Source organism: Quercus suber, unplaced genomic scaffold (genome assembly GCF_002906115.3).
Source record: "Quercus suber isolate HL8 unplaced genomic scaffold, Cork oak 2.0 scaffold_92, whole genome shotgun sequence".
In the NCBI taxonomy this organism is placed as follows: domain Eukaryota; kingdom Viridiplantae; phylum Streptophyta; class Magnoliopsida; order Fagales; family Fagaceae; genus Quercus; species Quercus suber.
In genome coordinates, this window is record NW_027069557.1 from 23361 (window position 1) to 41962 (window position 18602).

At 32.5% G+C, this 18602-nt stretch overlaps 1 protein-coding gene across 1 annotated transcript in view; it reads right to left on the reverse strand.

Moving 5' to 3' along the window:
- The window catches only part of LOC112040527 (probable disease resistance protein At5g66900), a 25106-nt gene extending 7472 nt beyond the window's left edge, over positions 1–17634 (reverse strand). The window contains 5 exon segments of the mRNA XM_024073413.2: positions 709–825; positions 828–919; positions 9509–9864; positions 10188–10591; positions 16515–17634. Coding sequence (XP_023929181.2) covers positions 709–825; positions 828–919; positions 9509–9864; positions 10188–10591; positions 16515–17154 — 1609 coding nt within the window. The 5' untranslated portion in view covers positions 17155–17634.
- Between the last annotated feature and the right edge of the window lie 968 nt (positions 17635–18602).

An 18602-nucleotide genomic window follows, 5' to 3' on the forward strand; every position in this document is an offset into this window, starting at 1 on the left:
AAAAAAAAAAAAAAAACCCTTCATATTTCTAATTTTATTGAGTAAGGTTGTAGGTTTAGGTTGCAATCAATTTCGTAGGTAAACTTTGCCTTTTCTAAATGAAAAATTATAATAATAAAGAAGTTTTTACTAAAAAGATTTACTTATATATTTCTTGGATATACTATTATGTTATAAGAGTGATTAGAGAAAAGAAATAGGCATTAATATTATATAAATTTTTCCTATTTTTATGAAATACATTAAATACATTTTGAATTAATGAGTTATTCATAGTATAAGAGTAATTAGAGGAAACAAAAATGATGTGTTAGTGCTTGTGGGGTGTAAGGGGTAAGGGTGGAGTTCAAATCTCTTGAAGGGAGTTTCACACACATATACACTTAGATTAGACTAAAGTATAATTTTTATCTTGTATAAAAAAAATGATGTATTAGTCATCTAAATAAATGTGTTACATGTTTTCGGTAAAAATCTAGGGGGACCATTATTTAATTTATATGTAAAGATAAATTTTTTACCAAAAATATGAGGATGGATTTTTGAAAGGTCAAGGGGCTCACGACCCCCTCTAACCACTCCCCTCCCTCCCCCCCCCCCCTTCCCTTTGCCCCTGATTGTATTATGATGTGATTAGCACTCGATATTATGTAGGTTACATAATGTGTATGTGTATGCATGTGTATTTGGGAGAGAGAAAGTGCCAACCAGTTGAGATAGATAATAGGCGTGCATTGATGAGTTGTTGTTTCTTTTCCATCCACCACTTTGGTAGATTGTTTCCACTTATGTTCATAATCAGTCTTAGCCGTTGTCCATAGGCTCTTGGCTACTTTGATGCAGAGCAAGCTCTCTAAAAATATGATGTTGTGTGACAAAGTCTTCATTGTAATAGTGATTGACCTCACTTGCATCTTTCCTGGTGAATGGGCAAATTAAAAGCTTAGAAAATATTTGAAAAAATTCATTTTCCACACACACACACACACACACATATTTATCTATTTTTTAATATCCAACAAAATTAAGAATATAATTACAGGAAGTTATAGGGAAAATTTTCCATTTAACATTATTTTTGGAACAATTTAATTAGTCGTCAAGTTTGCAAAATTATTTTGCAAACTAGAATCTTGAAGCTTTGAAACTCGATTTTAGTGAAGGAACTTGAGTCTCTAAGCCTAGAGTTGCAAGTGGTAGTAATCTGATGTGGAAGAAAAAATCCATGTTGAAGTGAATCTCACTTTGGCCTTCTGCAGTGTTGGCTCTGATGACGGCATGCCCATCATGCTGGTATGACATGTCGTTGATCTCCAAAGCAATGGCTTCCCGTGCTGATTGCAACTTTGCCTCTATTCTATTCGCCCTTGTTACCACTACTTGAGAACCCCTTCCTTCTTTTTTTTTTTTTTTTTTTAATATTAATTCAATTTCAAACCCTCACCCTCCCTTTTAATTTTGGTTTTACCATATTTCACAGAGACAGAGAGATGACGTAGAATGAGATGCTAAGATGAGAGAGATTGGAATAAAAGAATAAAGAATAAAATGAATGAACAAATAAATATTGCTAGTAGCAATTCCCTGCATCAAGGTGGTAATTTTTTTTTAGTTCAATTGATAAAGTTTCTGATGGTTGAATAAGAGATCTAAGATTCAATTTCTGTTTACACCAAAAAATAATTGGTGTTTTGATCTGATGATAAAGAGTATAAAGTCTATATTTTTAGGTTGGCAACTATGAACAAATTGTAACATTAGAACTTAGTTTTTGTCTAGTATTTAGTCTAGAAATATTTAGAAACAAGAAAAATGAAGTTCTGCTTCTTTTGCACAATTGAAGACTTAAGGAAGTAAGAAAAGATGAGTGCAGAAACAATCTCACCCGATTGAGATGCACATCTTGATTGATCAAGATTCATATAGATTTGAAATCTCACTTTCTTTCTTAGCCTTTGGATCTAGGTTTTTGATGGATCGTAAGGATATTTAAATGAAAACCCTAGAGCATGTTTTAAACAATTCAAGATGGAGTGTTTTGTACACAAATTTGGAGTTTTCCAAACCCTTTTGAAGCTACAGCTGGAGAGCTTAAGCAAACAACATATCTGGCTTTAGAAGAAAGTAGTTGAAATCAAATCAACCACAGTTGATCTAAACCTTTGAGTGGAGTCTCAAAGTCATAAACATGTGCGTTTGTGTGCAATAGTTTCATAGTAGAAGAGTCTGTGGATTTGGAGTTGCGTGTAGTCACGTAAGTAAATACTACATAAGATAGCAGTAGATTTAGGGTTAAGTCTATTGTATAAACTTTCATTCTATTAGTAAAATGATGTCTTAAGGATTGTTTAGGTTAAATCTTCCTTAGGTTTTTTACTTTGAAACCATAGTTTCAAAAGTTTTCCTAAGTCATCATTCTTGGTGTTCATGTGATTTATGCTTGTTTGATGTTTGTTTAAATAAGATCTATTGCATAATTAATCTAATTAAGTATTGGGTTAAAATTTGCTAAAATCTGAGACAACTCAGGTCTAAAACCCTAACAATTGGTATTAGAGCAAATACATTTTGATAGGACTATTTGTCTAGAGTGTGATCCTTGACCCCTGCTATCATGGAAATTGCTAATTGTCTTAATGTGCATGATCTTACTTTTAAGGTTGAATTAATTCAATTATGTGTTGGCCTTATTTCGTGCCAAATTTGCTTGTAATTTAGTAATTAGATATTCTGTATTTAGGTGGGATTTATGTAAGGGTAGTGTGTGAGAGAGTGTGAAGAAAACTCAAGATGTGTGCACTCAAGAAGGGCCTCGTGACTAGATCTCGCAACTGGCTCACGACTGGCAAGTCGCCAAAGTGGAACACATGTGAAGCATGCAGGGAGTTGAAGGGTCATGACAGTTGGAGCACTACAGGACAACTTTCAGTCTGACTAGACAGTTAGTTCGCGACTCTAACTCTGACTCATTCAGTTGCGAGGTTGAGTTGCCAGAATGCCCTGTTTGGTTGACACATGACTTTTTGCATTCCTCATATACCCTACTATAAACACCCTTATACCCACGAAATGTAGAGAGTTTCTAGAGAGAATTTGAGAGAGAAATCCTAGAAAAAAAAACAAGATTGACTCATCCACAATCTTCATTCTTTGATTCTCTAAATTCCTCTATTCTCACCCTCTCCATTGATATATCATTGAGAGATACATTTAGTAAAATCCTTATCTCACTATACCCATATTAGTGAGGAGGTATTTTAGTGCTTGGGAAGCAGTTCAGAAGGGACCAATTCATTTTGGTTGATGCATGGGCTATTGCGGGATTTGATAAGCTAGAAAAGACAAGGTTCGGGGTAACCCTGTTGCAGCAAGAAGCTTGGAGGGCTTAGATGCACTGGGTAGATTAGGCTTGGAGGGTTTTCTGCTATTCATATATCATAACTTTATTCTCTAGTGGATTATTAACCGCTTGGAGGACGGCGGAGATGTTTTACGCCGAGTACTTCGGTTTCCTCTTCGATAATACATCGTCATGTTATTTTTGTGTTTGCATCTTTCTTCCTTTTCTCTTTACCTTTTAATTACTGCTGTGTTGGTTATTAATTATGGTTTAGAGTGTGTTACCAATTTGGATCTAGCTTATATTTCATTTTTCATACATATATTATTTGATTATAAGCTTGTGTTGGTAATTTTATATTTGGGGGTCTAAATGTTCATTGGTGTTTTACACAGTAATTGAACTTTCAATTGGTATCAGAGCGGGTGCACTTGTTGTGGTTTAATTACCTAAGTGCGATCCTTGACCCCTTTTGAGATAGATCGATCTCAATCTCTTAATGCTCCTTCATATTTTGATGGAATCAATTATGCATTTTGGAAAGTCCGTATGAGAGAATTCCTATGTTCAATTGATGAGAGTGTTTGAGATACTGTAGATATAGGATGGATTGGGTTGGACGCTGCTAAATCCATATAGGATAAGGCAATCCTTGCGGTAGCTAATGCTAATAGCAAGACACTAAATACTATTTTCTATGGTGTTTCTCCAGATGAGTTTCACAAGATTTCTCACGTTACAATTGCCAAGGAGGTATGCCAAATCTTGGAGACGACCTATGAAGGCACCAAGAAGGTGAAGGACACCAAGTTGCAGATGCTTACCGCATGCTTCAAAGAGGTGAAGATGAGTGAAGATGAGTCATTCGACTCATTTTATAGGAAGCTGAATGAGGTGGTAATTAGGAAGTTTAACATGGGGGAAAAGATGGAGGACTCAAAGATTGAGAAAAATTCTACAATTACTACTGAGAGCTTTGTGACGATCAATGAGAGAATGGAAGCTTAAGAATCATCGGATGAGGATGAGGTCGAAAAGGATGTGGTGTATCTTGTTAAGAAATCTTGTCTTAAGCATAAAGGAAAATTTGAATTTGTTCATACTTGTCACCATTGTGGATTGGTTGGTCACATTAGACCTAATTGTTTGCAGCTAAGATCTTAATCTGAAGTCAAAGCTAAAATGACTTCAAGAGAGCAAAGTAGACCTAAGTCTACTCATGTTTGTCACTATAGTGGTGTTCCTGGTCACACTCGCCCTAACTATTTCAAGGTTCATCCTGAAAAGCGAGTGTCTAAATTGTCAGAGGTACATGATCCTATACCATTGGTTAAAGAGTTATTAAAAGCTTTGAGCTTTCTAACTCGGTTTCAAGGGACTCCCCGTCCTTTCAAGGATTTGGGCCTCTTCATCTTCACAGCAAAAGGTTCATGCTGTGTGGGTGGGGAAGGATCTAAAGACTTAATTGGCTTTATGTTTGTCCTCTATTTGAATTCTTTCAATCTTCTGTAGGACACCTTTTTTTTTTTTTTTTGATTCCTTGTTGTGCTTCATGCATTTCATATATGCTAGGAATCATTTGTGCATTAGTATTTTTTTGCTTTGCATTTTTGTTGCTTATTTTCAAAAAGAAAAAGAACAAAAATTGAAAAATAAAAAAATACAAAATTATTTGGTTTTGTGTTGTGTGCCTGAAAGTACATATACTCAAGGGGTAGTTAAGAAATTGATTCTTCTTACATGTGTACCCTCTATTGCTTGGTTGAGCACTCTTAATGCACACACTATGTCAGTTAACCAAGTGTTAGATTTTGTATGATACTCGATTAAATATCTATGATTAAATTAGTTAAGTCTATTATCACTCTCTTTGATGGAAAGGACTAAAAAATTTTGAGAGAAAGGCATAAATAATCATCTCACCACTTGTGTTTGCCACTCAAAATACCCTAGTTCTAAAATGAAAAACCTGTGCTAATAAGGGATGCATATCACTTTAGAAAAATTAAAGGGTAAAATAAAATAAAAATTGTATGGGCTTAATAAAAATTTTCTATAAAAATGTATGCTCTTGACTGTGCTAGTAGCATAAAGCTTAATTTTTTTTTGCACATGTCTTTGATTGGAAGAAGTCATTTAGAAGATGTGAGATTCATATGATGTACCTTAAAGGTGATGGTCCCCATTAAGCAGATGTGATATAATTCATTTAATTAAATTGTATGTTTGTAGTCGTTTATCTCAGAAGTGACAAATCTTGTACACTGACTAGTGATTCACACACTCAAGCATATTCCTTGCTAAATTGGGTACTCAGTTTGATTAATTTTTTGATTACTTAACCTTTGAGTTCATTATTCTTGAGTATATGCAAAATTAAGTGCTTTCTGAGTTGAGATTGTGTGAACTTCTTTCTAAGTGTTTCTATGCATGTTGTAGCATATCATGTTCATTTTTTTGTAGTTTTTTTTTTTGGCATTTTTTTCATCTTTTCCTGAGCATTTTTTCTCATTTCTCATGAAAATTATCTTCTTTAATCATCTTCTGGTCTTTGTGCTCTAGACACCTACCTTGACCAATTGAGACTTTCGATAGCTGAGCTCGACAGCTTCGACTAATCGAAAGATGCCTAGAAAGTGATCTTGAAGTCTTTGCTTGCTTGACACCTAGCTCGACACCAGCTCAACTGATCAACCCTTAGGTATAAAATCTGCAGTCTAGATTTTTGGACCTTTTTTTATTCTTGTCTCACTCCTCTGACTCCATGTTTAAGAGCATTCTTTTTTTTTTTTTTTTTTTGGCTCTTGCACCTTACATGGCTGATGATATTGATGATTTAAGAAGGGTGGTTAGACCTTTTGGTAGTAGAATTCTTTCAATCTTCTGTAGGACACTTTTTTTTTTTTTTTTTTTTTGATTCCTTGTTGTGCTTCATGCATTTCATATATGCTAGGAATCATTTGTGCATTAGTATTTTTTTGCTTTGCATTTTTGTTGCTTATTTTCAACAAGAAAAAGAACAAAAATTGAAAAATAAAAAAATACAAAATTATTTGGTTTTGCGTTGTGTGCCTGAAAGTACATATACTTATGGGGTAGTTAAGAAATTGATTCTTCTTACATGTGTACCCTCTATTGCTTGGTTGAGCACTCTTAATGCACACACTATGTCAGTTAACCAAGTGTTAGATTTTGTATGATACTCGATTAAATATCTATGATTAAATTAGTTAAGTCTATTATCACTCTCTTTGATGGAAAGGACTAAAAAATCTTGAGAGAAAGGCATAAATAATCATCTCACCACTTGTGTTTGCCACTCAAAATACCCTAGTGCTAAAATGAAAAACCTGTGCTAATAAGGGATGCATATCACTTTAGAAAAAGTAAAGGGTAAAATAAAATAAAAATTGTATGGGCTTAATAAAAATTTTCTATAAAAATGTATGCTCTTGATTGTGCTAGTAGCATAAAGCTTAATTTTTTTTTGCACATGTCTTTGATTGGAAGAAGTCATTTAGAAGATGTGGGATTCATATGACGTACCTTAAAGGTGATGGTCCCCATTAAGCAGATGTGATATAAGTCATTTAATTAAATTGTATGTTTGTAGTCGTTTATCTCAGAAGTGACAAATCTTGTACACTGACTAGTGATTCACACACTCAAGCATATTCCTTGCTAAATTGGGTACTCAGTTTGATTAATTTTTTGATTACTTAACCTTTGAGTTCATTATTCTTGAGTATATGCAAAATTAAGTGCTTTCTAAGTTGAGATTGTGTGAACTTCTTTCTAAGTGTTTCTATGCATGTTGTAGCATATCATGTTCATTTTTTTGTAGTTTTTTTTTTTGGCATTTTTTTCATCTTTTCCTGAGCATTTTTTCTCATTTCTCATGAAAATTATCTTCTTTAATCATCTTCTGGTCTCTGTGCTCTAGACACCTACCTCGACCAATTGAAACTTTCGATAGCTGAGCTCAACAGCTTCGACTAATCGAAAGATGCCTAGAAAGTGATCTTGACGTCTTTGCTTGCTTGACACCAGCTCAACTGATCAACCCTCAGGTATAAAATCTGCAGTCCAGATTTTTGGACCTTTTTTTATTCTTGTCTCACTCCTCTTTGACTCCATGTTTAAGAGCATTCATTCTTTTTTCTTTTTTTTTTGGCTCTTGCACCTTACATGGCTGATGATATTGATGATTTAAGAAGGGTGGTTAGACCTTTTGGTAGTGCTTCTTCTTTTGGTCTTGGTGGTGCTATTGCTCCTAATCATAGTGATGATGATGAGTGGTCCCCTTGTCTATCATGACAAAAGGGGGGAGATGTTATTTTGAGGGGGGAGATGTTTTGTTAAGGGGGAGAACATGTTTATGGTTTTGTACCTAGGGGGAGATATTTTGTGGGAGATGTTATTTTGAGGGGGAGATATTTTGTTAAGGGGGAGAACATGTTTATGGTTTTGTACCTATTTATTTAGCCTTGGTTATGTTTACTTCAACATTTGGTATTAGGCTAAGTATGCTTCACTAATGCTTTTGTTCAAATTGTTTGTAGTTTCTTTTTAGCATTGTCATTATATTTTTTTATCTGTCTATATTTTTATACACACATGCATTTATGTGTTTCTTTAGTGCTTCAGGAAAGACAGATACACTCTATATTCAAGGCATATGTTTTTCTTTTTGTAGCTTTCTAGAAGTATGTTAAGTTTGTAGAGTTGTTAGTTTATGGCTAATTGTTTTGAGTCTTAATTCTATGTTGGATTTGTCATGGATTACCAAAAGGGGAGATTGTAAAGTCTATATTTTTAGGTTGGCAACCATGAACAAATTGTAACCTTTAGAACTTAGTTTTTGTCTAATGTTTAGTCTAGATATATTCAAAAACAAGATAGATGAAGTTCTGCACAATTGAAGACTCAAGGAATAAAAGATAAGTGCAGAAATAGTCTCATTTATCTCAACTGATTGAGATGCACATCTCGACCAATCGAGATTTGTACTCACTTTCTTTCTTAGCTATTGGATCTAGAGTTTTGATGGATCTTAAGGATGTTTAAATAAAAACCCTAGAGCACTTTTTAAACAATTCAAGAGGGAGTGTTTTGTACACAGATTTGAAGTTTTTCAAATCCTTTTGAAGTTATAGCTAGAGACCTTGTGCAAACAACAAATTTGACTTTAGAAGAAAGTTGCTGAAATCAAATCAACTATAGTTGATCTAAACTTTTGAGTGGAGTCTCAAAGTCACAAACATGTGCGTTTGCGTGCAACAATTTCATAGTAGAAGAGGCCATGAATCTGGAGCTGCGTGTGGTCACATGAGTAAGTATTACATGAGGTAGCAGTAGATTTAAGGTTAAATCTATTGTATAAACTTTCATTCTATTAGTGAAATGTTGTTTTGAGGATTGTTTAGGTTAAATTCTCCCAAAGTTTTTAATTTTGAAACCACAGTTTCAAAAGTTTTCCTAGGTCATCATTCTTGGTGTTCATGTGATCTATGCTTGTTTGATGTTTGTTTAGATTAGATCTATTGCATAGTTAATCTAATTAATTATTGGGTTAAAATTTGATAAAATCTGAGACAATTGGGATCTAAAATCCTAACAAAGAGCTATCATCATGAGCGGTCGCCATTGATCTTTTTCTTCTTCTTCTTTAGATCTTCTTCTTCTTCTTCTCCTCCTCCTCCTCCTTGGTCTCGGCTTGCTTCTTACTCATGCTCTATGGAACTCGAGTCTCTACGTGGATTATTTATCCACATTAACTTAGAACTCGAGTCTCTAAGACTTGAGTTTCCTCATTAAATTCAAACCTTTAAGGCTCCAGATTCTAGTTCGCTAAAATGTTTCAAAAACATGCCAACTAACTAAATTTTTACCAAAATCACGTTAATTAATGGAAAATTTCCCTAAAGTTATAGACTAATAAAAGTTGAAATCCCTCTCTTTTCCTGGGTTGAGTAATTGAAATTTCTTATTGTTTTTACTTTGGTATAAGTTTCTTTTTTTCTAGCTCTTTGTTATAATCACATTTCACATCAATGGAATAAAAAGTCCAAATTTGGCCGCCGACAGGTCAAACGAACTATAATAACAAATTATCAATTACCATTGAAAGTTAATTAAGCCATAAAAGGTCATAAAAAGCTAGCATACCTTGTCATCACAAGTTTAGCCAGATTTCGAATGGTGAGTTCTTGCAAATAGGCAATCGCGTGGATGCCATCTAGTTCGTATAATTCTGCCCACATATCAATAAGGGTAGTAGCAGGGATCCTTTGTTCTGCCCAAAATGAACATAGGTCCAAGAAGCACTCTTTGATAATGATCTTGTCATCCGGAAATTCTAGGCTTTTTTGAAGATGAGGAAGCAACTCAGTATCAGAATTGAAAAAAAAATGACCATCAGACCATTTCAAGAGTCTACTGTGCCATACCACTGCATGTTGTCCACACAGTGAGCCACCAATCATTTTAAGGGCCAATGGGCACCCCCCACAACCTCTTACTATCTGCAATTCAAGGAACCAAATAAACTCAATTATTGCTCAAAGTTCAACAAGGGTAATCTTTTGCCAAAATTTAAATTATCTAAACGACATTAACTGTTCAGAAATATGAAAACAAAGTTTGTGTGACAAAATTTTCCCCCTTCTTTGCAGTCTCGTTTTGGAAAGTAGGGTTATTGGAAACAAAACAAAGCAAGCTAAAAATTATGTATAAGTAGGAATAATGATTTTGGCGAAGTACATTTGGTATTATCTGTATACCCATAAAAAAAATGTATATCTTATGATAGATATATATATATATATATATCAGATTCACCAAGTACCTTTTTGATATCTTCTTCTGGAATGTAAGAGCTTTCATCCTGTAGGAATGCTGAACGACAAAAAAGATTCATTGCATCCACTTCATTTAGTTGTTTCAAGTTATATGTATGTTTAAATCTTGGAAATGCAGTTCTTGAAGTAACCAAAATCTTGTAATTTGGAATATTAAACTTAAACTTTTCAAGAAGGAATTCTGATCCAAGCCAGACATCATCCAGGATCAACAATATAGGATTAGGTCCAATATGTTTCAACATTAGTGGTAGCAGGTAGATTGCTTCTTCATCACTTTGAATTTGATACTTAGGCTGAATACCCTTATAACTAAATAGGTTTTGTACAATGACCTTCACGTTGGGAGTTTTAGAAACGTTGACAAAGAGAATATTGTTCGTAAACATGCCTATATATCCAAAAACAATGTAGTTAGACAACAGCCTTAGAGGCACATTTCATGTCTCATAACATTATACAAAAAAACTCACATAATGGCAGGGATGAACCAAGATTTTAAGCTAGTGGGAGCCAAAGTATAAAGAAGAAAAAAAAAAAAAAATTCCAAATAGGCATCCACATAGTATTAAAAAATTATAAATACACAAAATCGTTGTTTCTAAATATATTAAGATGCAATCATCTACCAACAAAGACAAAAAAAAAAAAGTTTTTTATTATAATACTAGGCTTGCTAGGTTTTTTATTTTATTTTATTTTATTTATTTTATAATTTATTGGAGTTAAAGCATTCACAGTAGTGGTGTTAAAAGTTTTAACTTTTAATATCTCAAATAGCTACTTTATCTATTTTAGCACTTTACTTTATAATACACCCAATATAAAATGTTCTATTTTTTTTTATCACTTCATTTAAAATAATATAAACAACTCATTAAAATAATAAAAGAATAGAGAATTTGAGTTTTTACATTGAAGGAAGAGATATAATTTTAATAAAATATTGTATTTTATTTTTAACTTGCTATAATCAACTAGTATCTATACCAGTTTATTGTAGTTGTAGGATATTTAGCTTTAGCTTCTCTAATAGCACATGATTTTTTAGTTTTTTGGTGGTAAAATAGATTTTTTTTTGGTATAAATTCCAATCACCATTGTGAATGTTTTTATTGTTTTTGTTAAGTTTTTAAGTTGGATAGTTGTTATTTGAATTAGGTTTGCTAGGCTGATTGGGGAGAAGGGGGCCTAAGGTTTTGGAATGGGGGCCCAATTACAAAAAATAAAATATATAATAACTAAAAAAAATAAAAATTTTGGACCAAGGGGGGTTCGGGCCCTCACCTGGGTCCATTTCTGCATAATGGCCAAGTCATGAACAAAATTCCCAATCCCAATCACAGGAAAGGGTGAGAAGTGAGCAAAAAATTAATTTGTGAGAATCAACACAATTATAAAGATATGGGAATTGCTTTTCTTTTTTTTTAATCATCTCTTGAAATGACATGTTAATTAAGGTGGTGATAGAGAATATGACTTCGGACAAAATAAAATGATGGAAAAGAATACAAGTGGTCAATCATAGTTAGCTTTTTGACAATTCATAGCCAACCACCAAAATTTGGGAATAAGGCTTAGTTAATGAACCTTGGTTGACCTTAAGAACCTTGAATTTCTCTATTTTCCAATTCTTGGAATGGTCTAGGTTTGAAAGTCATGCCATGAACTGTCTTAGCATGCCTTATTCTATGCTCTAAACAACAGCCTTTGAGTGCTTGTGTGTGTACTTTCACTCGTTATTAGTACAGAGACACTTCAATAGTTTCTATGTCTCTCTAATTAACCATAGCTTGAAATTGTTGAAATGGCTGAACACTTGGTCTTTTCTCTTCAACAAATTCCCCACATCTTCCTTGATGCATCATCAATAGATGTGACAAAATACCTATTGGCACCCAAATACTCCACCTCAATGGGACCTCAAAAATCAAAGTAGACTAATTCCAAATAATTAGATTTCTTTTGTGAGGATATAGCAAAAGAAACTTTATGTTGTTTACCGAAAAGACAATGATAACCAGGGTTTAGTGTTTTACCCTTAGAAATTAAAGGGAATAAGAGACTTCTTTGCTAAAATTTGAAACCCTTTATAGCTTATATGAGTCAACCTTTTGTACCTCAAGTTTGATGATTCATCTTTCACAACATATAATACATCTCTACACACTTTCACAAGTGTCTTGTAGAAAGTGCGACAAAGCTTGCCTTTAGCCACCATAAATGACCCCTGGTTAAGTTTACATCTTCCATTACTAAAGTAATTGTCATAGCCCAGCTTATCCAATGTGGATATGGAAATAAGATGAAGACACAGTTCAGGAACATGTTGCACAACCTTCAAAGTCAATCTACAACCGACATTGCTTTAGATGCAACTATCACCAATTCTCACAATCTTCGAATAACTTCGGTTGCTCATCTTCACAAAACCAAAGTCTCCAACCATCTATGTAAAGAACTCCTTGTTAGGAGTACAATGGATGGAAGCAGAATAACCCACTCAATTTCCTCCCCAACATGCAAGCACTCGTCCTTCCCCCAAGAGAGAACCATTACTTATTTACCTGAGCAAGTAGCCATTATATTCTTGTCATAATCTTTCTTTTGATCATTTGCCTCTTTTTGTTATCTTTTCCATGCACAATAATTCATTTTCGTATGGCATTTTTTACCATGATGAAATCATTTTCCTTTCTCATCAGATTTCTCTTTAGGGTCCGTTTGGTTAGAGGAGTAGAAAAATGGGAGGATGGAAAATTGTGGGAGGATAAAAAAGTAGGAGGATAGAAAATATTTAGTTTTCACTCTTGTGTGTTTGGTTGGAGGGGTGGAAAAGTAAGAGGGTGGAAAACTCTTTTGTTTGATTTGAGAGAAAAAGGGAAAGATGGAAAATATAATTTATATAAATTGACTATTATACCCTTGTTACATAATAGGTAAAAAATAGATTTATTTGTACTCATTAAATAATATAAAATTTACCACATTATATATATAAATTTATGTTATTATTTTTATTATTATAATGTAAAAATTACAATAATGTACAACTTGATCAAGTCACATTGAGAAAAAAAAGAAAAAAGAGAAGAGAACTTGGACTGCTGGACGTTAAGAGGCAAAAGTGATAAGAGCAACCGCATCAGTCTGTTTAAAAAATTCCATCTCTTTTACACAAAAAAAACTTACCTTTTCTATTTTACACCATCATTTTTACAAAATACCCCATCAATTTATCTGTTATACACACTTTTTATTATTATTAAAATAATATTTCTTTTCTATTTTTCTATTATTTCCCACCTACCCCCATCTAAGAGCATCTCTAGCAAGCTCTTTAAATTTTTGTATTGTTTGGAGTGTGAACAGTTTATTTTACCTTTTGCTTATCTAATTTTTCAAATACACTTTCCAACAAACTCTCTATCATTTTCTCTATCACATTTAAATATTATTTCTTCATTCTTTCCTCAATGTTTCTTTTTCAATCTTCTTTCATTCATCTAATTTTAATGAGAAGTGTTATGTCCTTAACATTTTACAATATTTTCACAATAAATCATATGTGGTAAGTTATTACTGATTTTAATTTGAACACATCACTTAAATATATTTTTTTCATCAGTATTGGTTGGTAACAACTCACCACTTAAGATTTATTGTGAAAATATTATAGTGACATTTCTCAATTTTAATTTCTTCTTCTTTATTTTATTTTTCCCTTATCTTTTTTTTTTTTTTTTTCATCCACACATTTCTTTTCTTTTCTTTTTTCCTCTTTTTTTCTCCTCCACACTTTTCCCTTATCTCTATCTTCACTTTTCTTTTTTCTTTTGTTCTCTGGCACTTGGTCTGAGCTCTCTTCACTTTACTTTTTTTCTTTTCTTCTCTTCGTTTACTCCACTAGTGCTCTCTTCATTTTTCTTTTTTCCTTTTTCTTTTCTTCTCTTCGTCTACTCCAAAGCATTCAAGAAGCTCTCTCTTTCTTTCTCTCACTCACACAAACAAATTTTCTCTCATACACACATAGATCACCAGCAGAGAAGTGGAGATCGGCGTTCTACACAGATCGGCGTTCTACATGTTTTTTTTTTTTTTTTTGTTTAGATTTGATTAGTTTTATTTTATTGTTCAAATTTCATTAGACTTATGAGAAAGATTGTTTTTGTGTTTCGAATCTTTGGATTGGGTTTTGTGTTTTTGTTTTGATTGTGGTATGTTTTAGTTTTCTGTGTTAGGTTGCGGTGTTTGGTAGTGGTGCTGGGTTTGGTGGTTGGGTGATTATTTTACTGCGCTGGATTGTTGTAGACGTTGGGAGAGGGTATTTGGGTAAAAGTGCTTTCACTTTTCTCTCCAAATTTTCCTCCTGATTTGGGAGGATGAAAATTGTGGGCTCGGGAGAGAAAACTTTCTCCCGGGTTTTCTTTCCTTCCCATTTTCCTTCTTTTGCCAAATAGTGGAAAACACTATTTTCCACAATATTTTCCTCCTTATGTTTTCCATCCTCCCTGCTTTGACCCCAACCAAACACAGTGTTAGTATAAGATCTTCCCATGGATTTGCCATTACCCTTATGTTCACTACCCTTGCTTCAACCCATGTTCTGTGTAACAAGAGCTTGTGCATTTTTTGTACTAGTTGAGTTCCTTCTTGTTTCTTCACTAGTGACTTGACTCATGGATGGACAAAACTAGAATTTTGAGATTGGGGGCCAAAATAATAGTAAATATAAATATTGAACCAATTTAGAAGTGTCATACAAGAAATAAGAAGAGTTTTGATGGCCAACTTCACATCTTTTGAAAACTTTAAGTTAATTATAAGGGTAAAAATCTAATATTTATGAAGTTTGGAGTGGCCAACCTTCCCCCCCTCCCCCCAAGATGTTATTATATGTTTAAACAAAATATAGCTACAAAACTGATTGTAGCCTAAAGCCACAACTTTACTCAATAAAATAAATATTACTACATATTTTAAAAATCTAACCGTTAAATTGCGTGTTTTTTACGCTCTTATTATACATGTCAAATTTTGTGTCTGTCGGATATTATTTATTATATAATTTATAAAATTATATTTTATGCATAATTTTAAATTACAAAATCTTGCAATTTAAATGATTTATTGATGACATGATTATTAATCTTTAATTTTCTAGAAATTTTGCAAGTATGAAAGATATAAGGTGGATTTGTCAAAATTTATATTCAATAAAAAGATATTGAGTACGGTTGCAGTCAATTTTGTAGCTAAACTTTGTCTTTATATGTTCTCTAATAATTTTGATTATATAAAAAGACTAGAACAAACTTTATCTACAAAATTTGTTGTAACTTTAAGTTACAAACTTTTTTTTTTTTTATAAGTAGCTTTAAGCTACAAACTTACTCAATAAAATAAAAACTATTACATATTTTGAAAATTTAACCGTTGAATTTCATGTTCTTTACTCTTTTAATATACATGTTAAATTTTGTGTCAATCGGATATTATTTATTATATAATCTATAAGCTTATATTTTATGCATAATTTTAAACTATAAAAATTTGCAATTTAAACAATTTATTGATGATATAGCTATTGATTTTTAATTTTTTAGAAATTTTGCAAGTATGAGAGGTTATACAAAAAAGATGTAATTCAATAGTAGATTTGTCAAAATTCACCTTTTATAAAATAATATTGAGTAAGGTTGTAGGTTTAAGCTATAATTAATTTTGTAGCTAAACTTTGTCTAAAAAACTAAGAGAAATGCTATGTCTACAACATTTTTATAATAATTTTACAACAAATCCTAAGTGGCAGATTGTTACTGGTTATTATTATTGGGGCAAAAAAGTAATCTTACTATTAGTTTCAAATTTGAACCAATAATAACTAACCACCTATGATTTGTTGTAAAAATATTGTAAAATTGTTGTAGACGTAGCATCTCTCAAAAACTAAATTCTTTCTAAATATGTTTATCTCTTATAGAATTTTACTAACAAATCGTGGTATAGTTGTTTCCACGAAAAATAAAATGTTCAAAATTCAAATTGATAAAATCCTACTTAAAATAGATTACTTGACAAGAAGATCTTGGATTAGTGATATTATCAATTGAGAAGTAGATACTAGCAAAACATAAATATAAAAACTCTATTAATATTGCTACATAACAAAAAGCAAGAAGAATAAATTGCAAATAAATATTTATAATTGATTTTAAATATTAAAATGGCTCCTTTAAGGGTGGTGATTATTACACACACCTTATTGCACACAGACTTACACTTGTGTGAGATTAGCTGTGTGTAAGAAGTACCTTTAATTTGGTTATCCTGGCTAAGCATTTGGACTAATGTGGTCTTCCCGCATCCTGCAGGAGCGGTCAATAGAAGCTGCTTCACCTCCTCCTTCAACAGCAGCGTCTTCAACTCCATCATTGGCATATCAAACCCCACCGTAAAATTAGGGGGTCTACGAACCGCACAAAATGCCCTTGGCCTATCCAAGTTCGAAGAATCCTCTTTTTCTAGAGTAATAATATTCAAGTTCATCGATATCTCCGTCTCATCATTTCCTGTACTATTTGCTTCCAAATCATCCTTACAGAACCTTGCGATGTCCTCGTTCAACTCGCAAAGTTCGGGGGGGCAACAGAAATTGAAACAACAGTTCCAACACCGGATTTTCGAGCGCTTGCGAATTAGCTTCTCGCCTATCTTCATTTCTTCGATCAAGCTCTTTGTTTTCTTTTCTGGGAGATCAATTTGGTTGATTGATCGCTTTAAATCTTCGACTATAGGCAATAAACGATCTAGCGTGGATTCGAGGTTTTTAATATAGGGTTTGAAGGAGCAGTCTTTGTTTCCCACCTTCTTAACTGTGTCAAATAACACCGCAAAGACCTCTGCAAATGCTTCCCCAAGAGTAGCCCCTCTAATAACCATTGATACTGCCATAACTCTTAAAAACTTTTGCTTCGCTCGCCAAATAAACCCAAATCTTCAAAGATTGTAAATTCAATATAGTATTTCGAGACCCAATTTAGAAACAAACTAAAATAGACTTCCCTCTACCCAACAACGCCCAAAAAATCGAAACTTTATTATAGTTTTGTTTAAGGATATGTTGTAGATCTGCTTTCAAATGAATGAAAAATTGCAACACAGTACGACTGAAATTAACAGCGATACCTGAAAATTACGAAGCTGAAGTCACACTTATATACAACTGCGAAACTTGTAAACACGGCAACCCTTCAATTTCTTCTTAATTTCTTTGTGCTGTTAAGGAAACGGAACTGAAAGAAACAAAGCAGAGAAAACGAGAAGAGAGGAAAGAATGGGATTCTTTCGCGACAAAGAAAAAAAACAAATAAAGAATCAAAGGAGGGTAAAACACGACAAACACTGCACCCGTCAATTGCACATCTTTATGACTTTATCATGACCTGGAAGTTTCGGACCATACTTTTATAAAAGTTGTAATAAGTCGTGAAAAAAAATGGTATAAAAGTTGTGTTACAGGCATTTTCCATACTTTTTAAAGCACGGCACGGACTTTTTATTATTATTATTATTATTATTATTAGGCATGGCATGGACTTTGCCTTTTATTAGGATATGTTTAGTAAATTGTAATAATTGTTATTTTTATGATTTAATTATTTTTTTAGTTTGATTATATTTTTATTACAATGAATAATAATTTTTTATGAATAATTATTCTTCAAAATGAGGAATAACTATTCATCTTTAAAAGGTTGTATTAGTTATTCTTTAATAAGAGTAATAATTTCAAAACTTAATATATTTTCAAATAAACAAACTTTTCATATGCATCTAACAATTATAAAAAAAAAAAAATTATAAAAAATAACACATATCTCTCTTAAATTTAAAAATAACAATTTTTAAAAAGATATAATTGTATGAGTAAGAAATTTCCTAAAATAAATGTTAAGTTTCATTCTAATGTTATAACTCACAACCAAACTAATGAATATGTTTAGTTATTACATTACAACACATTTTATTCCTAGTAATAAAAATTACAATTCTTATCATAATCTTTATTCAGTGTACCAAACGTACCCTTAGAACTGGCAAAGGAACAGAAATCAGGATTCATGGCATGGGCTTTAACATCCGGTTTTCAAACTTTATAGCCCAATATGCAAGTTGAATTAACCAAAAAAAAAAAAAAAAGACTTACAAACCTTAGGCAACTGCAAATAAAAAATTATTATTGTTGAGTTATAAATTGATGCCATGACTCTAGGTTTTTTTTTTTTTTTTTTTTTTTTTTTTTTGAGAAGAAAGACATTAAATTTCATTTAGAGAGGTAGTTAAAATCTGCGTATAAAACAGTAGTGACGTCTGATGGTAATTCTTCCATTGAGACGAGA